The sequence below is a fragment of the Megalopta genalis genome, chromosome 8 (genome assembly GCF_051020955.1).
Source record: "Megalopta genalis isolate 19385.01 chromosome 8, iyMegGena1_principal, whole genome shotgun sequence".
In the NCBI taxonomy this organism is placed as follows: domain Eukaryota; kingdom Metazoa; phylum Arthropoda; class Insecta; order Hymenoptera; family Halictidae; genus Megalopta; species Megalopta genalis.
Window position 1 is genome coordinate 12,019,815 of NC_135020.1, and position 26,754 is coordinate 12,046,568.

The 26,754-nt window shown below is 37.8% G+C and overlaps 6 protein-coding genes across 10 annotated transcripts; all 6 read right to left on the reverse strand.

Annotated features, from left to right (window-relative positions):
• Positions 1–102: 102 nt before the first annotated feature.
• Positions 103–3,318, reverse strand: LOC143259914 (uncharacterized). Its single transcript, XM_076524121.1, has 6 exons — positions 3,022–3,318; positions 2,386–2,792; positions 1,265–1,364; positions 1,093–1,194; positions 507–662; positions 103–431 (listed from the first exon to the last, which is right to left on the reverse strand). The coding sequence occupies exons 1-6, from the start codon at positions 3,316–3,318 to the stop codon at positions 324–326; spliced, it is 1,170 nt and encodes a 389-aa protein (XP_076380236.1). The 3' UTR covers positions 103–323.
• Positions 3,319–4,577: 1,259 nt separating this feature from the next.
• LOC143259913 (uncharacterized) lies at positions 4,578–9,748 on the reverse strand. Of its 3 annotated transcripts, none has more exons than XM_076524107.1 (6): positions 7,140–7,446; positions 6,505–6,911; positions 5,882–5,981; positions 5,714–5,815; positions 5,135–5,290; positions 4,578–4,801 (listed from the first exon to the last, which is right to left on the reverse strand). In XM_076524107.1, exons 1-6 carry the CDS (start codon positions 7,434–7,436, stop codon positions 4,580–4,582), a joined length of 1,284 nt encoding a protein of 427 aa, XP_076380222.1. In that variant the 5' UTR covers positions 7,437–7,446; the 3' UTR covers positions 4,578–4,579. The 3 variants fall into 3 exon arrangements, with proteins under 3 accessions (XP_076380222.1, XP_076380220.1, XP_076380223.1); XM_076524105.1 differs by having other exon boundaries at positions 6,505–6,938; XM_076524108.1 differs by lacking the exon at positions 4,578–4,801 and adding an exon at positions 4,907–5,056 and having other exon boundaries at positions 6,505–6,938; positions 7,140–9,748.
• Positions 9,749–9,897: 149 nt separating this feature from the next.
• On the reverse strand, positions 9,898–12,665 carry LOC117227742 (uncharacterized). Its single transcript, XM_076524120.1, has 6 exons — positions 12,175–12,665; positions 11,539–11,945; positions 10,802–10,901; positions 10,631–10,732; positions 10,107–10,262; positions 9,898–10,033 (listed from the first exon to the last, which is right to left on the reverse strand). Exons 1-6 carry the CDS (start codon positions 12,469–12,471, stop codon positions 9,926–9,928), a joined length of 1,170 nt encoding a protein of 389 aa, XP_076380235.1. The 5' UTR covers positions 12,472–12,665; the 3' UTR covers positions 9,898–9,925.
• A 1,251-nt stretch (positions 12,666–13,916) lies between these two features.
• On the reverse strand, positions 13,917–17,040 carry LOC117227741 (uncharacterized). Of its 2 annotated transcripts, none has more exons than XM_076524114.1 (6): positions 16,233–17,040; positions 15,598–16,031; positions 14,976–15,075; positions 14,808–14,909; positions 14,229–14,384; positions 13,917–14,150 (listed from the first exon to the last, which is right to left on the reverse strand). In XM_076524114.1, exons 1-6 carry the CDS (start codon positions 16,527–16,529, stop codon positions 14,043–14,045), a joined length of 1,197 nt encoding a protein of 398 aa, XP_076380229.1. In that variant the 5' UTR covers positions 16,530–17,040; the 3' UTR covers positions 13,917–14,042. The 2 variants fall into 2 exon arrangements, with proteins under 2 accessions (XP_076380229.1, XP_076380230.1); XM_076524115.1 differs by having other exon boundaries at positions 15,598–16,004; positions 16,233–17,038.
• Positions 17,041–17,056: 16 nt separating this feature from the next.
• Positions 17,057–20,776, reverse strand: LOC117227740 (uncharacterized). 2 transcript variants are annotated; one of them, XM_076524131.1, is made up of 6 exons: positions 20,637–20,776; positions 20,002–20,408; positions 19,282–19,381; positions 19,111–19,212; positions 18,587–18,742; positions 17,057–18,513 (listed from the first exon to the last, which is right to left on the reverse strand). In XM_076524131.1, the coding sequence occupies exons 2-6, from the start codon at positions 20,391–20,393 to the stop codon at positions 18,406–18,408; spliced, it is 858 nt and encodes a 285-aa protein (XP_076380246.1). In that variant the 5' UTR covers positions 20,394–20,408; positions 20,637–20,776; the 3' UTR covers positions 17,057–18,405. The 2 variants fall into 2 exon arrangements, with proteins under 2 accessions (XP_076380246.1, XP_076380245.1); XM_076524130.1 differs by lacking the exon at positions 20,637–20,776 and having other exon boundaries at positions 20,002–20,477.
• Positions 20,777–21,894: 1,118 nt separating this feature from the next.
• On the reverse strand, positions 21,895–26,617 carry LOC143259915 (uncharacterized). Its single transcript, XM_076524124.1, has 6 exons — positions 25,266–26,617; positions 24,060–24,466; positions 23,893–23,992; positions 23,723–23,824; positions 23,060–23,215; positions 21,895–22,648 (listed from the first exon to the last, which is right to left on the reverse strand). Exons 1-6 carry the CDS (start codon positions 25,557–25,559, stop codon positions 22,544–22,546), a joined length of 1,164 nt encoding a protein of 387 aa, XP_076380239.1. The 5' UTR covers positions 25,560–26,617; the 3' UTR covers positions 21,895–22,543.
• Positions 26,618–26,754: the final 137 nt, after the last annotated feature.

A 26,754-nucleotide genomic window follows, 5' to 3' on the forward strand; every position in this document is an offset into this window, starting at 1 on the left:
ATGAATTGGTGGACCTGTTTAAACAATAGTTTAAGGCAGTTGAAATGTGCCAAAATTTGCGAACACTTTTCACCTTACTAAGGTAAAGAAGAAAACCAAGCATTAAGAAGAAAATCAATTTATTCTACGCACATCATTGAAACGTGAATGTGATCCTGTCCGTCTCTCAATCCCAAACGAAATTAATTAATTACAATACCAGAGACGATTTGGCTGTGAAAGCGTAAAACATTTATTAATATCAGTTCGAATAAGAACTGATACAGCTGGCTGGTGTACTATTTTAGGTTTCAGAGCATAGACGTTTAATGCAGCAGAATGCGTCAATTGTTGCAACAGGTAGCGTTAGCAATGTCAGATGACAATATCTCTTCCGGATCACTCAGTAGAAAACGCAGAGTAGTGAACAAAGAAAACGCGTTTGTAATGTACTAAAAAATCAAAAAACTTGTAGAGAATGTTACTAAAGATCTCGTCAAGAATATATATATAAATAAAATATATACTGAACAATAATAGTCCAACGATAGTTGCGGAATAACGTATATGAAGCTGACAAATATTGGCCTCTGTCGCACCATCATGCGGTATATCATTTTCTGCACACTTAAATCTCGTTCGTACCACTTTAAATTGTAGACATTCCGAATAGCACCTTCACTCTGATTAATAAATCACAATTGAGCAACTAATGTAAATAAAATTTTGTCATCTAAATTTTGTCACTCTTCTCAAAGTGATGTTTGAACATATAAATTTGGTATTAGAAACAAATATATTGAGATACAACAAAAGGGCCACGTTAAGCACACAGATTATGAAAATAATACATTATTAACAGTAAAATAGGTGATAATGTTCCTAGTTAACATATCTTGTCAACGATTACGGCGTTCGTCATGTAAGAGTTAACAATATAGATAATAGATAATAATAAATTTCGTTACAGAAAACACAAATACACACAATATGCTGATTAAGTTGCGACACACAGTAGATTCCTAAAAGGACTAACTTATATTTAAGAATAATGCAGCCATTAGTACAACTTAATTAATTGCTAACAGTAATCATAGCTAATTAATGACTTACTGCTTCTATCAGACGATCAGCTGGGAACACACACGTGAAAACTTCTAGCAACACCGTCAGAGCAACAAATGTGAATTGGCATTTTACACCAAATCCAAGATGCTGCAAAAAAAAAGATGTTTCACTTCAGTAACATCTATCACTTATCAACCTATGTTTCTTGACTACATACCCCAATAATATTGAGTCCACAATTTACAAGGATTATACTACTGAACAAAACTGTGGACAATGTTATGTATTGGATGCCGCCAACGACATCATGTGCATATCTAAATTAGAGTATTTTAAATCATAAATCTTTATTTTGCAATAAAACTATTTCTTTTTAAAATACCTATGTTGTTTCTAGAGATATGTCAAATGTCTCGAAAACAATGTTGAATGGTTCAAAAGCGTTCACACTGAACCATAAATATCAAAGTTATTGAAATGACTCTTCCACAAGTGACACCTCACCAAGTAATCACTCGATTATTTCTGTTATTTCACTATTTTTATCGATTGTCGAATTTTTAATGACATTGTACAGTCAGGAACACGTGAAAGTCAGACAAATTAATATCCTTGTCTTCGTCATCGCACAACTATCATAACGCGATGGTAAAATCATACGAAGCCATTTCAAAAAACATCGATTACCTCGAAATCACGAAAAATGACAAAATAACAATAATTTTATAGTTTATGTTGTGGGCCTCATTGAACCATCCAACTTCGTCTCCAAGTCATTTGAGGTATCCTTAACACATTAACTTTCGAGTCACGCATTTGGGTTTAACAGAATTATCTGCGTAGGTATGAAAAGAAGTATACATTCTAAGCTATTACACTTTCTTCACTTCATTAGAATTGAATTCGTATAATTATGCTTTCCAATCGTAATATGATGAAATGAAATGCTTCAAAGATGTGACATTTTTTGGGGTATTGATGTGACGGTCAAAATGTTAAAAGCAACAAAGATATTTCATGTACAAGTGTCATGTCACTCAATCTGCATTTCGTACACGAAAGAAAATTCATATTGGTTATAGATCAATTGCAGACCTTTATGTATTTATAACAATAGTAGAGATTGTTAAACTACCAGAATCGTGCGGGTTAATACAAATGTGATATTCATTTGTAATAAAAATAAATAATATTTTCCTTCGTTCTCACCGCAAGAAATCTTTCAACCAGACACAGCAATTTCTTCCTGGTTTTAGTTTCCATAAATGAGAATTTGTATAGAAATCAGTATAGAAATGAATATCCATAACTTCACCCTATTCTAATTAATGTTCTCACCTTTTCACGTCACCGTACATATTCATACATTCCTTTAAGTCGGCGACAGTGTCAGCCATTTCCAAATGCGACATGAATATGTCGAATCGTGCTGCAGCAAACAGAAGCAGCAACGCTGTCACTGAATTCAAATTTAAACTCGAAATATTTTGCAAAGCGACGAATGAATGATTTAGAAAAATGATTGTTCTGATGGGTTCGTAATCGACGCGGAATGGATACTCAGAGATCACCGGGAACGGCTGTTCCAAGAACAAAGTTGCGACCACAACGAGTACCGCGCAAATATAGGGGAATAATATGGACGTCTCGTGATAAGTAGAATACGTGTCCACGTATCGCTGGAAGATAGCCATTTCGTGGGACTCCGCCTTATCTACATAATTCGTCATTTCCTCGATCAGTCGCTGAAACACATGGGATAACTGTAGATGCCGTAGAACGACACGTATTATAATAAGTGTTATACATAACATATTCTATAATTGTATGATCATGATAGAAAAGTAACGAACACGGAAGGTAACTCTGCATATTGTTATTTCGGAATTATTAGAGCACGGTGTGATTTCTAAATCCTCCGAACGCGTTTGGGTGCATGCGACGACAAATTGGTCGAAATTTAAAACGTCTCACCTGATAACGATTGTGCTGGATGGTACAGATGATTACATTTGCGACGCTTTGAAGTAAAGCACATGTGAGACCGAACGTATTGCCGGTGATCACTGGATCATCAATGTGAAGGTAAAGCGACCAGAGCGCAGGCAAAAACACTGCGACGGTGAGTAAAGTACCCACAACTTTCAGGAACAGATAACCGTAAAATTGACGCTTGCTCGCTGATGAAGGGAGCGGCCAACCGCAGCACAAGATAACACTGTATTTCGTGAAGGTGATAGCCTTCTTCGGTGTTGCGTTTGCGAACATCATAAAGCGAAAAGAAGGGAACGTCGACTGCTCTCGAGAAAATGGGAAGCTCCGCGAAATCCGAGGAGGTTCGCGGCGATTGAATTAATAACGAATTAAAATGCTAGTTGTAAGTAACGTTATCTGCCTTGCGAGGTTTTTGCAACCAGAACAGTGTAATTACAGCCTGAGTCTTCTACTTCCGCCTACATCGATCATACTTCCATTTCTTGTATTCATGTTCGTGATATTTAATAATAAGTCATGGGATTGATACAACCGTTAATTTGATATCTCATGTTTAACCAAGTATCGACGGGAGCATTTTTTATGTCAAAATTGATATTCTGCGTTAAAACGTTTACATGTTGGGCACGTGACTTTGGAAATGCTGCGTAGATAAATCGTACCATTTCAAACGAGATTTCGCGATCATATACAAGTGCGAAATATTAGTCAGGTTTTGTTATTATGACCAACGTACACGTGCTAAGGATTGAAAATAGGGGAGTCGATTCGTCGGAAAACATTTATCATGTGACGCTGTAAGTATTAACAGTGTAAGAATCTCTAGTGACACAGTAACTAGTTGAAACTGCAGTAATCCACACTTTAGCCTACTGTTTCACATCATGGTAACTGATGCTAATGACGATCACAAATAGGAAATACTATAACGCCGCGAAAATCATTAAATGTCTGCACTTATGTTACTTCATTTACATGGTGCAAATTAAAGTTAGGTATGATACAAAAATCGGTAATAAATGTATCTAGTAAATCTGTGACAATTTATAGTTTTCTATGTTACGTGATTTAAATAAAAACGTCATCAGAGAATAAAAGCAAGGAAAGGGAAAAAAACAAAACAGGGAAGGAAATTACAAGTTATCCCCTTACGGAAACAGATGTTGAAACAGCGCAGGAAGTAACATTTTTGTGTGCGGCTGGATAATAGAAAAGGCAATAACGGAGTAGCGGTAGAATAATAGTTGCGTGCGCAAAGCTCCCTTCGATCACCGTGTAATTAATAGGTACAATTGAAATGTAAGAAAGCAATTGCTACAGGGTAACGGAACCGTTTACTGTGGGGTGACCAGTTGCCGCGCTTTTGGTTTCTTCCGGGCATATTTAACTTCTTATTCACCGAATAAGTTATATGTAGGGTTTTTCTGAGAATGAAAGGCAAAGAAATCAAGAGCGAGTATCGTAAATTACTGAATCAATTAGACCAGTGCTCGGAACGCTTCGACACGCAACATATCTGCCGCCAAAGCTCCGCCTCCTAACTACCGTCTGACTCCTCCAACCGCCTGGCATCTCGCTGCTCGCGTTGCTTCAATCGCCTTACCGGCGCAGCTTCTCTATTCCCGCGTTGCATCCCTTCGCGGTTGCAACGTTGTGTTCCAAAGCATTCCGTGCCTTGAATTGGACCGTGGCTCGCAATTAAGTGCGCGCAACACTGCGATGTCGAAGGCTTCGCCTCCTGACTCCTGTCGCTAGAATACTAGAAATGATTTGTTGGTTTACGAACGAAACGTTTATTAATATCAGTTGGAATAAATAACCACCGGCAGGTAAAGTGTATATACAAAACAATACTGTTGTACTATTTTAGATTTCAGAGCATAAACGTTTAATGCAGTCGAACGTATCATTTGTAGCAACAGGTAGCATTAGCAATGTCAGATGACACTATCTCTTCCGGTTCACTCAGTAGAAAACGCAGAGTAGTGAACAAAGAGAAAGCGTTTGCAATGTACTAGAAATCGAAAAACTTGTAGAGAATGTTACTAAAAATCGCTAAAAAGTCAAGAATATGTATAAATAAAATATATACCGAACAGTAGTAGTCCAACGATAGCTGCGGAATAACGTATACGAAGCTGACGACTATTGGCTTCAGTCGCACCATCATGCGGTATATCATTTTCTGCACACTTAAATCTCGTTCGTACCACTTTAAATTGTAGGCACTCCGAATAGCACCTTCACTCTGATTAATAAAATAGAATTGAGCAGATAATGTAAAATAAAATTTTGTTATCTAAATTTTATCACTCTTCTCAAAGTGATGTTTGAACATATAAATTTGGTATGAGAAATAAACATATTGAGATACGGCAAATAGTCCACGTTAAGCACCTCGATTATGCAAATAATACATTATTAACAATGAAATGGGCAATAGTGTCTCTAGTTAAAAAATTGTGTCAACAAGTACGGCATTCGTTATGTAAGAATAAGCAATGTCGCTAACAGATAATAATAAATTTCGTTACAGAAAATATAAATATATACATGATATGGTAATTAAGTTGAAACACTCAATAGTTTCGTACTAATATTTAAAAGTCATGCATATGTCAATATACCTTAAATAATTGTTTACAGTAATCGGATTCAATTAATTACTTACTGCTTCTATCAGACGGTCAGCTGGCAACACGCACGTGAAAACTTCTAGCAACGCCGTCACAGCGACAAATGTAAATTGACATTTTACAGCAAACGCGAGATGCTGTAAAGAAATGTTTCATTTCAATGACGTCTACGTCTTATCAATATATGTTTCTTTACTACATACCCCAATAATATTGAGTCCACAATTTACAAGCATTATACTACTGAGCAAAATTGTGGACAATGTTATGTATTGGATGCCGCCAACGACATCATGTGCGTATCTAAATTGAAGAAACTCATGAACCTACATGTTGCAATAAATTGAATTATTTTTAAAACTGCAATCATCATGCTTGGTGAGACACCTAACATTTGTATTCGAAATGCTACATTGTTGTGATATATTTTAGGGTGTTGAGATGTGCCGGTAAAAACATCAAATGCAACAAAAATATTTCATGAACAAATGCTAGGTGACTCACTTTGCATTTTCTAGATATAGATTGTAGATAGACGGCAGACCATTATGTGTTTATGGCAATAGTAAATTGTTAGAGTACAAGAATCCTGGTTAATAGAAATGATATTCATTTATAATAAAAATAAATGATATTTTTCATTGTTCTCACAGCAAGAAATCACTGCAACCAGTCACAGCAATTCTTACCTGGTTTAAGTTTCCATAAAACCAAGTATAAAAATGAGAAATCGCATAGAAATCTGTTGCTTGCTCGTAAAGAACGAACTGGACACATATAAAAACGGATCACCCTAACTTGACCGTATTCTGATCAACGTTCTCACCTTTTCACATCATAGTACATATTCATGCATTTCTTTAAGTCGGCGACAGTAACAGCCTTTCCCAAATGTAGCATCAATATGTCGAATCGTGCTGCAGCGAATAAAAGCAGCAACGATGTTAGCGTGTTCAAGCTTATACTCGAGCTGCCTTGAAAACAGAGGAAAGAATGATTTAGGAAAATGATTGTTCTGATCGGTTCGTAATCGACGCGGAATGGGTACTCGGTGACCACCGGGAACGGCTGTTCCAAGAAGAAGGTTGCGACCACAACGACTGTCGCGCAACAATAGTGGAATAATGTAGATATTCCGTGATATGTAGAATACTTGTCCACGTATCGCTGGAAGATAGCCATTTCATGGGGCTCAGCCTTATCTAAATAATTCGTCATTTCCTCGATCAGTCGCTGGAACACATGGGATAACTGTAGATACTGTAGAACGACACGAATTATAATACGTGTTATACATAACATATTCTATAATTGTATGATCATGATAGGAAAGTAATGAACACGGAAGGTAATTCTACATATTGTTATTTCAGAATTATAAGAGCACGGTGAATTTCTAAATCCTCCGAACGCGTTTGGGTGCTTGCGACGATAAATTAGTCGAAATTTAAAACGTCTCACCTGATAACGATTGTGCTGAATGGTACAGATTATTATATTTGTGAAGATTTGAAGTATAGCACATGCGAGACCGAACGTATTGCCGGTGATAACTGGATCATCAATGTGGAGATAAAGCGACCAGAGTGCAGGCAAAAACACTGCGACGTTGAGTAAGGCACACACAACTTTTAGGAATAGATAACCGTAAAATTGACGCTTGCTCGCTGACGAAGGGAGCGGCCAACCGCAGCACAAGATAACGCAGTATTTCGTGAAGGTGATAGCCTTTTTCGGTGTAGCGTTTCCGAACATCATAAAGCGAAAAGAAGGGAACGTCGACTGCTCTCGAGAAAATGGGAAGCTCCGCGAAATCCGAGGAGGTTCACGGCGATTGAATTAATAACGAATTAAAATGCTAGTTGTAAGTAACGTTATCTGCCTTGCGAGATTCTTGCAACCAGAACAGTGTAATTACAGCCGGAGTCTTCTACTTCCGCCTACATCGATCATACTTCGATTTCTTGTACTCATGTTCGTGATATTTAATATTAAGTCATGGAATTGTTACAACCGCTAATTTGATAACTCCTGTTTAACCAAGTATCGACGGGTGCATCTTTGATGTCAAAATTGATATTCTGAGTGAAGACGTTTACATGTTGCGCACGCGACTTTGGAAATGCTGTCTAGATAAATCGTATCATTTCAAACGAGGTTTCGCGATCATATACAAGTGCGAAATATTAGTCAGGTTTTGTTATTATGACCAACGTACACGTTCAAAGGATTGAAAATAGTGGAGCCGATTCGTCGGAAAACATTTATCGTATGACACTGTAAGTTGTAACACTGTAAGAATCTCTAGTGACACAGTAAGTAGTTGAAACAGCAGTAATCCGTACGTTAACCTAGTTTCATTTCGTCGTTAGTGACGCTAATGACGATAACAAATAGGAAATACTATAACGCCGCGAAAATCATTAAATGTCTGCACTTTTGTTATTTCATTTACGTGGTGCAAATTAAAGTTAGGTATGATACAAAAATCGGTAATAAATGTATCTAGTAAATCTGTGACAATTTATAGTTTTCTATGTTACGTGATTTAAATAAAAACGTCATCAGAGAATAAAAGCAAGGAAAGGGAAAAAACAAAACAGGGAAGGAAATTACAAGTTATCCCCTTACGGAAACAGGTGTTGAAACAGCGCAGGAAATAACATTTTTGTGTGCGGCTGGATAATAGAAAAGGCAATAACGGAGTAGCGGTAGAATAATAGTTGCGTGCGCAAAGCTCCCTTCGATGACCGTGTAATTAATAGGTACAATTGAAATGTAAGAAAGCAATTGCTACAGGGTCACGGAGCCGTTTACTGTGGGGTGACCAGTTGCCGCGCTTTTGGTTTTTTCCGGGCATATTTAACTTCTTATTCACCGAATAAGTCATATGTAGGGTTTTTCTGAGAATGAAAGGCAAAGAAATCAAGAGCGAGTGTCGTAAATTACTGAATCAATTAGACCAGTGCTCGGAACGCTTCGACACGCAACATATCTGCCGCCAAGGCTCCGCCTCCTAACTACCGTCTGACTCCTCCTACCGCCTGGCATCTCGCTGCTCGCGTTGCTTCAATCGCCTTACCGGCGCAGCTTCTCTATTCCCGCGTTGCATCCATTCATGGTTGCAATATTGTGTTCCGAAGCGTTCCGTGCTCTGAATTAGACCATGGCTCGCAATTAAGTGCACGCAACATGGCGATGTCGAAGGCTACGCCTCCTGACTTTCGTCGCACGATCCGCACTCCAATGGTCGCCTGTTTCGGCTCGCAACGCATCAGGCACGTGTACCTGTTGCTTTGTGTGTGCATATTGGTATCTGCGTATTTTGGGTTATATTCAGATTATATTTGGTTAATATTCCATTCCCCCCGAACAAGAAGACCAAAAATAATACCGATAAATGTGTAAAATTATGCCGGTATAATAAATTTTCCCCAACTATTCCTCAGCTTGGAAACAGAAACGTACAATTTGGGAAGAGGAGATACTTAGATTACTTAAGCCTTGCGATTCGTTTTTATAGTCGCAGACTGTCAACAATTATAAAAACGAGCCGCGAGGATCGAATAAAGGTGTCTCCCCTTCTGAAATTGTTCAGTTCTGTTTACAAGCTGTGGGCCAATAGCAGAGTATTTACTGTATTTATTATCCCATTAGAATGTAAATACACGATTGTTGACATCGATTAGTACTGATGTCTTCAATTACGTTGTTCAATAGGTATTTCTATTAACTAGTTTGAATAAACGTATTCTGCACGGTCCGAAAGTTGTGAGAATCAAGTTTCAGGACAACTAAAATTGTCAATTTCTGATCCGTCTTGTGCTAATTATATTTTCAGGAATGTAACAGTGATCTGGTTAAGGTTTTATATACAATATATATTAATAAGGTTTTATAATTTAATATTATTTCGTGACTTGGCAAACCTGTTTAAACAATAATTTAGGACAGTTAATATGTGCCAACATTCGCGGATGCTTTTCATCTTAATTCTGAAATCAAGCATTAAGAAGAAAATCAATTTATACCACGAAACATTCAAGTATGAATGACAGTGATCGTCACTCAATCTCAAACGATGTTACTCAATTACAATACCAGAGATGATTTGTTGGTTTACGAATGAAACGTTTATTGATATCAGTTCGAATAAGTAACTACCGGCAAGTAAAGTGAATACACGAAACAATACTGGTGTATTATTTTAGATTTTAGAGCATAAACGTTATATGCAGCATCCTGTATCAGTTGTTGCAACAGGTAGCATTAACAATGTCAGATGACATTATCTCCTCCGGTTCACTCAGTAGAAAACGCAGAGTAGTGAACAAAGAGAAAGCGTTTGCAATGTACTAAAAATTGGAGAACTTGTAGAGGATGTTACTAAAAATCGTTACAAAGGCAATAACATGTATAAACATATACCGAACAGTAATAGTCCAACGATAGTTGAGGTATAATGTATATGAAGCTGACGACTATTGGCTTCTGTCGCACCATCATGCGGTATATCATTTTCTGCACCCTTAAATCTCGTTCGTACCACTTTAAATTGTAGACACTCCGAATAGCACCTTCACTCTGATTGATAAAGCACAATTGAGCAAACAATGTAAATAAAACTTTTCTATCTCTATTTTGTCACACTTATCAAGGTGATGTTTGTACATACAAAATTTGATGTTGGAAATAAACATATTGAGATAGCCATTGCTGAGCATCTCAATTATGCAAATAATATATTATTAACAATAAAATGGATAATAATGTCTCAAGTAAAGCGTTCGTTATATAAGAAAAAGCAAAATTGATAACAGATAATAATAAATTTCGCTACGCGGAAAATACGAATGCACACAATATTATTAATTACTTATATCTAAAAGTAATCAGCCATTAGTATACCTTAATTAATTAATTACAGTAATCGGAGTAAATTAGTGACTTACCACTTCCTTCAGACGGTCAGCTGGCAACACACACGTGAAAACTTCTAGCAACACCGTCAGAGCAACAAATGTGAATTGACATTTTACAGCAAACGCAAGATGCTGTAAAAAAATATTTCATTTCAATGACGGCTACGTCATTCTAATAATTTATCTTCCTTGACTACGTACCCCAATGATGTTGAGTCCGGCATTTACAAGGATTATACTACTGAACAGAACTGTGGACAATGTTACATATTGGATGCCGCCAACGACATCATGTGCATATCTAAATTAAAGTATTGTAAATCATGACTCTACATGTTGCAATGAAATTAATTATTTTTAAAAGGGAAATCATCGTACAGAGTGAGACACCTAACGTTTGTAATCGAAATACCTTTGTTGTTTTTAAAGGTACGACAAATGTCTTGAAAACAAAGTTGAATAGTATAAGTATTCGAAATACTCACACAATTAAAGAATTGAATTCGTACAATTTTGCTTTCCAATCGTAATATGATGAAATCAAATGCTTCAAGGATATGACATTTTTTGGGGTATTGGTGTGGCGGTCAAAATGTTAAAAGCAACAAAAATATTTCATGTACAAATGTCAGGTGACTCAATCTGCATTTCATACACGAAAGAAAATTCATATTGGTTATAGATCAATTGCAGACCTTTATGTATTTATAACAATAGTAGAGATTGTTAAACTACCAGAATCGTGCGGGTTAATACAAATGTGATATTCATTTGTAATAAAAATAAATAATATTTTCCTTCGTTCTCACCGCAAGAAATCTTTCAACCAGACACAGCAATTACTTCCTGGTTTTAGTTTCCATAAATGAGAATTTGTGTAGAAATCAGTATAGAAATGAAGATCCATAACTTCACCCTATTCTAATTAATGTTCTCACCTTTTCACGTCACCGTACATATTCATACATTCCTTTAAGTCGGCGACAGTGTCAGCCATTTCCAAATGCGACATGAATATGTCGAATCGTGCTGCAGCAAACAGAAGCAGCAACGCTGTCACTGAATTCAAATTTACACACGAAATATTTTGCAAAGCGACGAATGAATGATTTAGAAAAATGATTGTTCTGATGGGTTCGTAATCGACGCGGAATGGATACTCGGAGATCACCGGGAACGGCTGTTCCAAGAACAAAGTTGCGACCACAATGAGTACCGCGCAAAAATAGGGGAATAATGTGGACGTCCCGTGATATGTAGAATACTTGTCCACGTATCGCTGGAAGATAGCCATTTCATGGGACTTCGCCTTATCTAAATAATTCGTCATTTCCTCGATCAGTCGCTGGAACACATGAGATAACTGTAGATACTGTAGAACGACACGTATTATAACACGTGTTATACATAACATATTCTATAATTGTATGATCATGATAGAAAAGTAACGAACACGGAAGGTAATTCTGCATATTGTTATTTCAGAATTATTAGAGCACGGTGTGACTTCTAAATCCTCCGAACGCGTTTGGGTGCATGCGACGATAAATTAGTCGAAATTTAAAACGTCTCACCTGATAATGATTGTGCTGGATGGTACAGATGATTATATTTGCGACGCTTTGAAGTAAAGCACATGCGAGACCGAACGTATTGCCGGTGATCACTGGATCATCAATGTGAAGATAAAGCGACCAGAGTGCAGGCAAAATCACTGCGATGGTGAGTAAAACACCCACAACTTTCAGGAACAGATAACCGTAAAATTGATGCTTGCTCGCTGACGAAGGGAGCGGCCAACCGCAGCACAAGATAACGCTGTATTTCGTGAAGGTGATAGCCTTCTTCGGTGTTGCGTTTGCGAACATCATAAAGCGAAAAGAAGGGAACGTCGACTGCTCTCGAGAAAATGGGAAGCTCCGCGAAATCCGAGGAGGTCCGCGGCGATTGAATTAATAACGAATTAAAAGGCTAGTTATAGGTAACGTTGTCTGCCTCGCGAGGTTCTTGCAACCAGAACAGTGCAATTACAGCCGGAGCCTTCTACTTCCGGCTACATCGATCATACTTCGATTTCTTGTATTCATGTTCGTGATATTTAATAATATGTCATGGGACTGCTACAACCGTTCATTTGATAACTCACGTTTAACCAAGTATCGACGGGAGCATATTTGATGCCAAAATTGATATTCTGAGTTAAGACGTGTAGGAGATGCGCATGCGATCATTTGTATACGCTGTCTAGATAAATCGTATCATTTCAAACGAGGTTTCGCGATCATATACAAGTGCGAAATATTAGTCAGGTTTTGTTATTATGACCAATGTACACGTTCAAAGGATTGAAAATAGTGGAGCCGATTCGTCGGAAAACATTTATCGTATGACACTGTAAGTTGTAACACTGTAAGAATCTCTAGTGACACAGTAAGTAGTTGAAACAGCAGTAATCCATACGTTAACCTAGTTGCATTTCGTCGTTAGTGACGCTAATGACGATAACAAATAGGATATACCGTAACGGCGCGTAAATGATTAAATGTCTGCATCGGTGATAAATGTATTTAGTAAATCTGTGACAATTTATAGTTTTCTATGTTACGTGATTTAAATAGAAACGTCGTCATAGAATAAAAACTTCAACTATTAAAAAAGAAGTAAGAAAATTACAAGTTACCCCCTTACGGAAACAGATGTTGAAACAGCGCAGGAAGTGAAATTTTTGTATGCAGCTGAAAAATAGAAAAGGCAATAACGGAGTAGCGGTAAAATAATAGTTGCGTGCATAAAGTTCCTTTCGATCACCGTATAATTAATAAATACAATTGAAATGTGAGAAAGCAATTGATATAGGGTAACGGTGGCGCTTACTGTGGGGTGACCAGATGCCGCGCTTTTGGTTTTTTCCGGGCATATTTAACTTCTTATTCACCGAATAAGTCATATGTAGGGTTTTTCTGAGAATGAAAGGCAAAGAAATCAAGAGCGAGTGTCGTAAATTACTGAATCAATTAGACCAGTGCTCGGAACGCTTCGACACGCAACATATCTGCCGCCAAAGCTCCGCCTCCTAACTACCGTCTGACTCCTCCTTCCGACTGGCATCTCGCTGCTCGCGTTGCTTCAATCGCCTTACCGGCGCAGCTTCTCTATTCCCGCGTTGCATTCCTTCATGGTTGCAGTATTGTGTTCCGAAGCGTTCCGTGCTCTGAATTAGACCATGGCTCGCAATTAAGTGCACGCAACATGGCGATGTCGAAGGCTACGCCTCTTGACTCCTGTCGCTAGAATATTAGAAATGATTTGTTGGTTTTCGAACGAAACGTTTATTAATATCAGTTGGAATAAATAACCACCGGCAGGTAAAATGAATACACAAAACAATACTGTTGTATTATTTTAGATTTCAGAGCATAAACGTTTAATGCAGTCGAACGTATCATTTGTAGCAACAGGTAGCATTAGCAATGTCAGATGACACTATCTCTTCCGGTTCACTCAGTAGAAAACGCAGAGTAGTGAACAAAGAGAAAGCGTTTGCAATGTACTAGAAATCGAAAAACTTGTAGAGAATGTTACTAAAAATCGCTAAAAAGTCAAGAATATGTATAAATAAAATATATACCGAACAGTAATAGTCCAACGATAGCTGCGGAATAACGTATACGAAGCTGACAACTATTGGCTTCAGTCGCACCATCATGCGGTATATCATTTTCTGCACACTTAAATCTCGTTCGTACCACTTTAAATTGTAGGCACTCCGAATAGCACCTTCACTCTGATTAATAAATTAGAATTGAGCAGATAATGTAAAATAAAATTTTGTTATCTAAATTTTATCACTCTTCCCAAAGTGATGTTTGAACATATAAATTTGGTATGAGAAATAAACATATTGAGATACGGCAAATAGTCCACGTTAAGCACCTCGATTATGCAAATAATACATTATTAACAATGAAATGGGCAATAGTGTCTCTAGTTACAAAATTGTGTCAACAAGTACGGCATTCGTTATGTAAGAATAAGCAATATCGCTAACAGATAATAATAAATTTCGTTACAGAAAATATAAATATATACATGATATGGTAATTAAGTTGAAACACTCAATAGTTTCGTACTAATATTTAAAAGTCATGCATATGTCAATATACCTTAAATAATTGTTTACAGTAATCGGATTCAATTAATTACTTACTGCTTCTATCAGACGGTCAGCTGGCAACACGCACGTGAAAACTTCTAGCAACACCGTCACAGCGACAAATGTAAATTGACATTTTATAGCAAACGCGAGATGCTGTAAAGAAATGTTTCATTTCAATGACGTCTATGTCTTATCAATACATGTTTCTTTACTACATACCCCAATAATATTGAGTCCACAATTTACAAGGATTATACTACTGAACAAAATTGTGGACAATGTTATGTATTGGATGCCGCCAACGACATCATGTGCGTATCTAAATTGAAGAAATTCATGAACCTACATGTTGCAATAAATTGAATTATTTTTAAAACTGCAATCATCATGCTTGGTGAGACACCTAACATTTGTATTCGAAATGCTACATTGTTGTGATAAATTTTAGGGTGTTAAGATGGGGCGGTCAAAGCATCAAATGCAACAAAAATATTTCATGAACAAATGCTAGGTGACTTACTTTGCATTTTCTAGATATAGATTGCAGATAGACGGCAGACCATTATGTATTTATGGTAATAGTAAATTGTTAGAGTACAAGAATCCTGGTTAATAGAAATGATATTCATTTATAATAAAAATAAATGATATTTTTCATTGTTCTCACAGCAAGAAATCTTTCAACCAGTCACAGCAATTTTTACCTGGTCTAAGTTTCCATAAAACCAAGTATAAAAATGAGAAATTGCATAGAAATCTGTTGTTTGCTTGTAAAAAACGAACTGAACACATATAAAAACGGATGACCCTAAGTTGATCATATTCTGATCAACGTTCTCACCTTTTCACATCATAGTACATATTCATGCATTCCTTTAAGTCGGCGACAGTAACAGCCTTTCCCAAATGTAGCATCAATATGTCGAATCGTGCTGCAGCGAATAAAAGCAGCAACGATGTTAGCGTATTCAAGCTCACACTCGAGCCGCTTTGTAAAGCGACGAAAGAATGATTTAGGAAAATGATTGTTCTGATCGGTTCGTAATCGACGCGGAATGGGTACTCGGTGACCACCGGGAACGGCTGTTCCAAGAACAAGGTTGCGACCACAACGACTGTCGCGCAACAATAGTGGAATAATGTAGATGTTCCGTGATATGTAGAATACTTGTCCACGTATCGCTGGAAGATAGCCATTTCATGGGACTCCGCCTTATCTAAATAATTCGTCATTTCCTCGATCAGTCGCTGGAACACATGGGATAACTGTAGATACTGTAGAACGACACGAATTATAATACGTGTTATACATAACATATTCTATAATTGTATGATCATGATAGGAAAGTAATGAACACGGAAGGTAATTCTACATATTGTTATTTCAGAATTATAAGAGCACGGTGAATTTCTAAATCCTCCGAACGCGTTTGGGTGCTTGCGACGATTAATTAGTCGAAATTTAAAACGTCTCACCTGATAACGATTGTGCTGAATGGTACAGATGATTATATTTGCGAAGATTTGAAGTATAGCACATGTGAGACCGAACGTATTGCCGGTGATAACTGGATCATCAATGTGGAGATAAAGCGACCAGAGTGCAGGCAAAAACACTGCGACGGTGAGTAAGGCACTCACAACTTTTAGGAATAGATAACCGTAAAATTGACGCTTGCTCGCTGACGAAGGGAGCGGCCAACCGCAGCACAAACTCACGCTGTATTTCGTGAAGGTGATAGCCTTCTTCGGTGTTGCGTTTCCGAACATCATAAAGCGAAAAGAAGGGAACGTCGACTGCTCTCGAGAAAATGGGAAGCTCCGCGAAATCCGAGGTGGTTCACGGCGATTGAATTAATAACGAATTAAAATGCCAGTTATAGGTAACGTTTTCTGCCTTGCAAGGTTCTTGCAACCAGAACAGTGTAATTACAGCCTGAGTCTTCTACTTCCGCCTACATCGATCATACTTCGATTTCTTGTATTCATGTTCGTGATATTTAATAATATGTCATGGGATTGCTACAACCGTTCATTTGATAACTCACGTTTAACCAAGTATCGACGGGAGCATATTTGATGCCAAAATTGATATTCTGAGTTAAGACGTTTACATGTTGCGCACGCGACTTTGGAAATGCTGCGTAGATAAATCGTACCATTTCAAACGAGATTTCGCGATCATATACAAGTGCGAAATATCAGTCAGGTTTTGTTATTATGACCAACGTACACGTGCTAAGGATTGAAAATAGGGGAGTCGATTCGTCGGAAAACATCTATCGTGTGACGCTGTAAGTTTTAACAGTGTAAGAATCTCAAGTGACACAGTAACTAGTTGAAACAGCAGTAATCCACACTTTAGCCTACTGTTTCACATCATGGTAACTGATGCTAATGACGATCACAAATAGGAAATACCATAACGCCGCGAAGAACTTTAATTATATCAGTGCTCGGAATTCTCCGCCTTCTGACTATCGCCGCAGCGTCTCGTTCCTTGCGTTGCTTCCATCGCCTTATCAGCGCAGCTTCTTTCCTCGCGTTGCATCCCTTCGCGTTTGCAATGTTATGTTCCAAAGCGTTCTGTGCTCTGAATTAGACCATGGCTCGCAATTAAGTGCACGCAACATGGCGATGTCGAAGGCTACGCCTCCTGACTTTCGTCGCACGATCCGCACTCCAATGGTCGCCTGTTTCGGCTCGCAACGCATCAGGCACGTGTACCTGTTGCTTTGTGTGTGCATATTGGTATCTGCGTATTTTGGGTTATATTCAGATTATATTTGGTTAATATTCCATTCCCCCCGAACAAGAAGACCAAAAATAATACCGATAAATGTGTAAAATTATGCCGGTATAATAAATTTTCCCCAACTATTCCTCAGCTTGGAAACAGAAACGTACAATTTGGGAAGAGGAGATACTTAGATTACTTAAGCCTTGCGATTCGTTTTTATAGTCGCAGACTGTCAACAATTATAAAAACGAGCCGCGAGGATCGAATAAAGGTGTCTCCCCTTCTGAAATTGTTCAGTTCTGTTTACAAGCTGTGGGCCAATAGCAGAGTATTTACTGTATTTATTATCCCATTAGAATGTAAATACACGATTGTTGACATCGATTAGTACTGATGTCTTCAATTACGTTGTTCGATAGGTATTTCTATTAGTTGTGAGAATCAAGTTTAGGAGAACTAAAATTGTCAATTTCTGATACGTCTTGTGCTAATTACATTTTCAGGAATGTAACAGTGATCTGGTTAAGGTTTTATATACAATATATATTAATAAGGTTTTATAATTTAATATTATTTCGTGACTTGGCAAACCTGTTTAAACAATAATTTAGGACAGTTAAAATGTGCCAATATTCGCGGATGCATTTCATCTTAATTCTGAAATCAAGCATTAAGAAGAAAATCAATTTATACCACGAAACATTCAAGTATGAATGACAGTGATCGTCACTCAATCTCAAACGATGTTACTCAATTACAATACCAGAGATGATTTGTTGGTTTACGAATGAAACGTTTATTGATATCAGTTCGAATAAATAACCACCGGCAAGTAAAGTGAATACACGAAACAATACTGGTGTATTATTTTAGATTTTAGAGCATAAACGTTATATGCAGCAGCCTGTATCAGTTGTTGCAACAGGTAGCATTAACAATGTCAGATGACATTATCTCTTCCGGTTCACTCAGTAGAAAACGCAGAGTAGTGAACAAAGAGAAAGCGTTTGCAATGTACTAAAAATTGGAGAACTTGTAGAGGATGTTACTAAAAATCGTTACAAAGTCAATAACATGTATAAACATATACCGAACAGTAATAGTCCAACGATAGTTGAGGTATAATGTATATGAAGCTGACGACTATTGGCTTCTGTCGCACCATCATGCGACATATCATTTTCTGCACACTTAAGTCTCGTTCGTACCACTTTAAATTGTAGACACTCCGAATAGCACCTTCACTCTGATTGATAAAGCACAATTGAGCAAACAATGTAAATAAAACTTTTCTATCTAAATTTTGTCACACTTATCCAGGTGATGTTTGCACATACAAAATTTGATGTTGGAAATAAACATATTGAGATAGCCATTGCTGAGCATCTCAATTATGCAAATAATACATTAGTAACAATAAAATGGATAATAATGTCTCAAGTAAAGCGTTCGTTATATAAGAAGAAGCAAAATTGATAACAGATAATAATAAATTTCGCTACGCGGAAAATACGAATGCACACAATATTATTAATTAGTTATATTTAAAAGTAATCAGCCATTAGTATGCCTTAATTAATTAATTACAGTAATCGGAGTAAATTAGTGACTTACGACTTCCTTCAGACGGTCAGCTGGCAACACACACGTGAAAACTTCTAGCAACCCGGTCAGAGCCACAAATGTAAATTGACATTTTACAGCAAACGCAAGATGCTGTAAAAAAATATTTCATTTCAATGACGGCTACGTCATTCTAATAATCTATCTTCCTTGACTACGTACCCCAATGATGTTGAGTCCGGCATTTACAAGGATTATACTACTGAACAGAACTGTGGACAATGTTATATATTGGATGCCGCCAACGACATCATGTGCATATCTAAATTAAAGTATTGTAAATCATGACTCTACATGTTGCAATGAAATTAATTATTTTTAAAAGGGAAATCATCGTACAGAGTGAGACACCTAACGTTTGTAATCGAAATATCTTTGTTGTTTTTAAAGGTACGACAAATGTCTTGAAAACAAAGTTGAATAGTATAAGTATTCGAAATACTCACACAATTAAAGAATTCAATTCGTACAATTTTGCTTTCCAATCGTAATATGATGAAATGAAATGCTTCAAGGATATGACATTTTTTGGGGTATTGGTGTGGCGGTCAAAATGTTAAAAGCAACAAAAATATTTCATGTACAAATGTCAGGTGACTCAATCTGCATTTCGTACACGAAAGAAAATTCATATTGGTTATAGATCAATTGCAGACCTTTATAACAATAGTAGAGATTGTTAAACTACCAGAATCGTGCGGGTTAATACAAATGTGATATTCATTTGTAATAAAAATAAATAATATTTTTCTTTGTTCTCACCGCAAGAAATCTTTCAACCAGACACAGCAATTTTTTCCTGGTTTTAGTTTCCATAAAACCAAGTATAAAAATGAAAATTTGCATAGAAACGGATGTTCGTAACTTGATTAACGTTCCCACCTTTTCACATCATCGTACATTTTCATGCATTCCTTTAAGTCGGCGACTGTAACAGCCTTTCCCAAATGTAGCATCAATATGTCGAATCGTGCTGCAGCGAATAAAAGCAGCAACGCTGTTAGCGTATTCAAACTAACACACGAGCCGCTTTGTAAAGCGACGAAAGAATGATTTAGAAAAATAATTGTTCTGACAGGTTCGTAATCGACCCGGAATGGGTACTCGGAGACCACTGGGAACGGCTGTTCCAAGAACAAGGTTGCGACCACAATGAGTGCCGCGCAAAAATAGGGGAATAATGTGGATGTCCCGTGATATGTAGAATACTTGTCCACGTATCGCTGGAAGATAGCCATTTCGTGGGACTCCGCCTTATCTACATAATTCGTCATTTCCTCGATCAGTCGCTGAAACACATGGGATAACTGTAGATGCCGTAGAACGACACGTATTATAATAAGTGTTATACATAACATATTCTATAATTGCAAGATCATGATAGAAAAGTAATGAACACGGAAGGTAATTCTGCATTTTCTTATTTCAGAATTATTGGAGCACGGTGGATTTCTAAATCCTCCGAACGCGTTTGGGTACTTGCGACGATAAATTAGTCGAAATTTAAAACGTCTCACCTGATAACGATTGTGCTGAATGGTACAGATGATTATATTTGCGAAGCTTTGAAGCAAAGCTCATGCGAGACCGAACGTATTACCGGTGACCACTGGATCATCAATGTGGAGATAAAGCGACCAGAGCGCAGGCAAAAACACTGCGACGGTGAGTAAAGCACCCACAACTTTCAGGAATAGATAACCGTAAAATTGACGCTTGCTCGCTGACGAAGGGAGCGGCCAACCGCAGCACAAACTCACGCTGTATTTCGTGAAGGTGATAGCCTTTTTCGGTGTTGCGTTTCCGAACATCATAAAGCGAAAAGAAGGGAACGTCGACTGCTCTCGAGAAAATGGGAAGCACCGCGAGATCCGAGGAGGTTCATGGCGATTGAATTAATAACGAATTAAGACGCTACGTACCGGTAACCTTGTCTGAGTTGCAAGATTCTTACAATTAGAACAACATGATGATAGCCTTAGAGTTTCTTTTCCGTCCGCGGAACGATTATTCTTGGATTTCTTTTTCTCGCGAACCTGATAGTTTGTTACAAGTTATCGGACTGTAATCTACTATCGACGGGAGCATATTTGATTTCAAAATTGATATTCTGTGTTTAGACGTGTACGCGATACGCACGCGATCATTTGTATATGCTACCTTGTGAATTCGCACCATTTTTAACAAGATTTCACGAGCATATACAACTGAGAAATATTCTGCAGGTGTTTTTATTATGATCGACGTATACTACACGCTCAAAGGACTGAAAATAGGGAAAGCAATTCGTCGGAAGACATTCATCGTGTTTGCAAGTTTGGAGTTGTTGTGGTTCACTTGAAATAAACATTGTCGAGTGTTGGTGAATGATTGGAAACACTACTTCAAAGTGAACACAAAATATTACTAGACTCCAAAATGATCGTGTTTTTGCAAGGTGTGTTTGATCTTGGTACATTCATGATGGAGCATGTTTTATGTGTAATGTCGCGTGTGTCGTATGGAATGTCGAATTTTCTGACTTGTTTGTGGACGTGTTAAATGAGAGAGTATGAATTTGTCGGTCAAACTGTTGTTCTATTGTCTCGTATTGATCAAGTTCTGATTCATAGATGCCATATTGACCCACCATATCCATCAGTGTTTCCGCTGGCCACGCGCACATGTGACCACGCAATAGCAAACCCAACCGGAAAAGGGAATGTCAGTTCCATTATCAATGGTGTTGGCTATTTGAAGAAAGGATATTCTCTAGTGACACAGTAAGTAGTTGAAACAGCAGTAATTCATACGTTAACCTAGTTTCATTTCATCGTTAGCGGCGCTAATGACGATAACAAATAGGAAATACCATAACGGCGCGTAAATAATTAAATGTCTGCATCTTTGTTACTTCATTTACATGGTGCAAATTAAAGTTAAATATGGTATAAAAATCGGTAATAAATGTATCTAGTAAATCTGTGACAATTTATAGTTTTCTATGTTACGCGATTTAAATAAAAACGTCATCAGAGAATAAAAGCTTCAATTATTAAAAAAAAGAATGGAAATTACAAGTTACCTCCTTACGGAAACAGGTGTTGAAACAGCGCAGGAAGTAACATTTTTGTATGCAGCTGGATAATAGAAAAGGCAATAACGGAGTAGCGGTAGAATAATAGTTGCGTGCACAAAGCTCCCTTCGATCACCGTGTAATTAAGAGGTACAATTGAAATGTAAGAAAGCAATTGCTATAGGGTAACGGAGCCGTTTACTGTGGGGTGACCAGTTGGTGCGCTTTTGGTTTGTTCCGGACATATTTAACTTCATATGCACCGACTACCGACACACGGTAGTCAGGAGGTATATTTTACGAAAAAGAAAGAATTGTGTATAACGCAACAGTATCTTTATTCCAGAATATTTCTAAGCTATGAGAAATTAATTAAGACATGTACTATTCGTTGATCTTGGCAATGGTAGATCGTCGTTATTGCCAAACACCATACGTAGAGCAGTGAATAACGAGACTGCGTTTGAAATATACTGAAATGCAACAATTAATATTCAGATATTATAATGAGAGCAAACTTCGATGGATTATTGAGTCGTAGAATATGAAATGTCAAATTTTGAAATTATTTGACTATTGTTACTGCAATAGCTCAAAAAGATAAATGCTTTGCAATTTAACTTCTATTTCTTAAAATTGTCTTCGACAATTCTCCTGTTTTGGATAAAAATCTCCAGTCTAGGTACACTTATTTGTTATAATTTTACTATGATTTGACATAACCGAGTTTGCAAAACTCCTTACGAGAAAACATGCTTTGACAGTGCATGCTTTGACAAATACGATTTTATTTCCATGCCAAAAATCAATTTTCATTCTTCTGGAATAATCTGACATTTTATACTCACGATTCTGATAAATACGAACACAAAAGAAAGTAATACCGAGCAAAAATATTCCAAGGAAAGCATCGGGATGATGCACTTTATGCTGATAGCTACGGGTCCCTGTGGCACCAAAATGCGGAGTACTGTCTTCTGTACATCCAGTATTTGGTCGTACCATTTCGATTCGTACACACTTCGAACAGTATTCTCACTCTAATTGTAACCAATTCACACAGGATCGTATGAAAGAAGAAAGTGAATCGTAAAAACATGAAAAATCTTCGTACAATATACAGGGCGTCCCAAAAATGTCTCGCAATACGGAAATGAGGGGTTCCTGAGGTTATTTGAAGTAACTTTTTCCATAGCGAAAATGCAATCCGCGGTTTTGTTTACGAGTTATTAACGAAAAACACTGACCAATAATAGGCAAGCTCGGCTGGCGCGAGGCGGTCTAGCTAACGAGCGCACGAAACCCAGTTCCGCTCATTGGCTCGGCCGCCCGCGCCAGCGCCGAGCTCGCATTTCATTGGTCGGCGTTTATCGCTAATAACTCGTAAACAAAGCCGCGGATTGCATTTTCGCTAAGGAAAAAGTTACTTCAGATTACCTCAGGAGCCCTCCATTTCCGGATTACGAGGCATTTTTGGGACACGCTGTATGTACCACTGATAACTATTAACATCTGCTCATAATGAGATAAATATTGACATAACTCACCACATTAATCAAATTATCGGCTGGCAATACGCACATGAAAACCTCCATGAGTGCAATCCAAGCCAAGACAAAAAACTGCAGTTTTATCACGATGGATTGCCGCTAAAATACCGTTTATGCTAGCATTCATTTCACCGCTGAAACGTGTCGTAGGTGTTTCAAGTACTCACTCCTATAATATTTAGACCACAAAGTACAAGGATTACACTGCTGTACACTACTGTGTACAAGGCTATGTACCGAGTAGTCTCGACAACTTCCTTCGCGAATCTACGTGAAACAAACACAATTCCGTCGTGTCACAGTTTATAGCGACGAAAATCGAAAACCGACTTACCTGGACACCGCGTGATACTTTTTCACGCACACGACCAACGCATCGACGCTGGCAGCTTCTCTCAGATCTATCGTCAGAATCTCGAATCTCGCCGCAGCGTACAGAATTAACAGCGCTGCGAACATGTTTAAGCTGACCGACGCGGAGCATTGGAAGCCGACAAGCGTTTGGTGGATAAAGATTATTGTCCTCACGGGTTCGTAGTCGACGCGGAACGGATACTCGGAGACTGCGGGAAACGGTTGAGGTAATAAAATACTTCCGAAAACGACAACCAACGGTGACACGTAGTACCATATGACTGTCAGCCCGTAAAACTTGGAGTACGTGTGGACGTATCGTTGATACACGTATCGCTCGTAGAAATTTGCGTTTTCGAAGTTCGCTGTTATTGTTTCGACCAAACGCTGTAATATGTCGTGCAAATTATTTCGCAAATCAAGTTCTTGGTGCGTTCCCTTTCACTTTTAGCTACTGTCGGATTGTGCTCTAATCTGTGCCCTAAATCTTAAAATATTGAGTTGCAACCTACATAAGATCAATTACATTCATTATTTCTTTTTATCAACGGCAACATATTTGCCAATGCTTTTACCAACGACAAGCATTTTCCTGATTTTATAATCTCACTGGTATGCAAATTTGAATTATGTCGTAAGTGAACTTTTAAATCTTGACCGTAAAATATTGTGTCGTCCGGAAAATTCGTGCTGATATTCGATAGGTGGTTGTTAAAACCAAATGACTTGTATATATAGACTTCGACAAATGACATTTCAACCATAATTACAAAAAAGTTTGGTTAGTATAAATTCATTTGTGTCAGTTTTGTAACCTGTCGACGATGCAAGAAGATGAAGTACATTTTAGGCATTTAATGTTACTTTTATTACTGCAAAGGCAAAAATGCCACATATACAAGAAATAAATTATGAGATGTTTACGGATATGGTGTGTTAGCTGATTGAACTGACGCTCGGATTGTGCAAAAAAAATGGACAATTTGGGAAGAGGAGATACGATTATTCGAGCCTTGCGTAACCTTGACATGCTCCTGACAATTCGTGAATATAAGGCTCGAATAATCGTATCTCCTCTTCCAAGAATTGTCCAATTTCGTTGATAATCTGAGCGTCAATTAAGAGAGACATTACTGTACATTCGTCGGCGAAAACAAACCGTAAAACGAATCTCTCCGATTGTTACCTGAAAGCGATCATACTGAAGGCTGCAAACAACTATCTGCGTTATAATGTGGATACAAGCCACTAACATGATGGCAGCCTTCGAGAATTCGATGGCATCGTCGCCGTGAAGAATCATCGCGTACAATACTGGAAAGAATAATCCGAGAACGCTGAGAATATTGAACAGTTTCGACATTCTGAAACAAAAAGCCTGAGCTCTCGTCGCCTCCGACGACAGCGGCCAGCCGCAGTTCAAATAGACGCTGAATCGGATGAAAGCGATCGCCTTCTCTGGAGTCACGTTTTCGAACATTATCAGAACGTTATCGAACAGTATCGCGAGTCAAATTCGATATTTTGTGTACAACGAAGGCGCTGTGTTTAAATTGAAAAAATTGAAAAAAAGAAGGAAACGTTATGTTCACGGTTAAAAAAACGCGCTCCACGTTATCAACTGAACGAAAGAAAAAATCGCGAGTCGCGTGCGAAATATTTAGTTGACTCGATGCACCGCGAACGGACTCTGAGGGAAACACTTTATTTCCAATCTTTCGGCGCGGTGAAAAGATTGAATAATAAACGCAGCACTTAAAGAAACTATACACACGACCGGTTGCGGGAGTATCTCGTCTGAATGGTAGACGTAGATGGGTAGATATAGCTATCTAATGATAGCTGCGAGTCTACGAGTTTACTCGCTGGACTGTGAGGAATCTCGCGTACGCAATTTGAAATGCATGTAACTAGAATTTAATGCACCGACAGAGTTACATTGTACGACTATTTGTATCGATTTGCGCAGATACCTTCAATCACGTTGTTCGATACGTATTTGCATCGATTACTTTCAATGTTTCAATGAACGTTTTCAAATACGTTGTGGAACTTCTGATTTCTTATTCTTCTATCTTACTCCTTTCCTTTCGTTTTCCCCATGAACAGACTCCCCATGTACGACAGAATTCTCAGATTGAACAGTGTAACCCGGTCTCTTCTATTGTTTGGTACCATAAACAGAAATCTGCAGTGGTGCAATGTCATTATGAGTGCTTTTGTGGAATTTGCGGTGGTCCATTCTTTTCGGCATTTCTCTGCTATTTTATTGCGGATAGATTTTTTGCAATGGCGAGTTTAATGGTGAGTTGATATCATTGTTAAAAGACAAATGCTTCTTCATATCTTTCTACTTTCTGGTAGGAGGGGATCTGTGTAACAATGGTTCTGTCCTTTAAAATTGGAATAAAATTTGAATCCCTTGTCATCGATATTTGAGCATTCGAGTAAATTTAGGCACACGATAAGCATCAATTTTCTTCTCCTTCCAAGAAATTATTGCAATCGAGAAATTTCTGATCGCAGTAACTGCGAACAAGATGATATGTCAAGGGGTTAAGATCTTTGTGTTGTATTTGTAGTACTCAGGGAGTCAATAATGTTGGTAGACTTTTTATTTCGTTGTTGTTTCGCGAGTTCCGGTGCATTGACGATAGCTACTACTTATGCAGAAA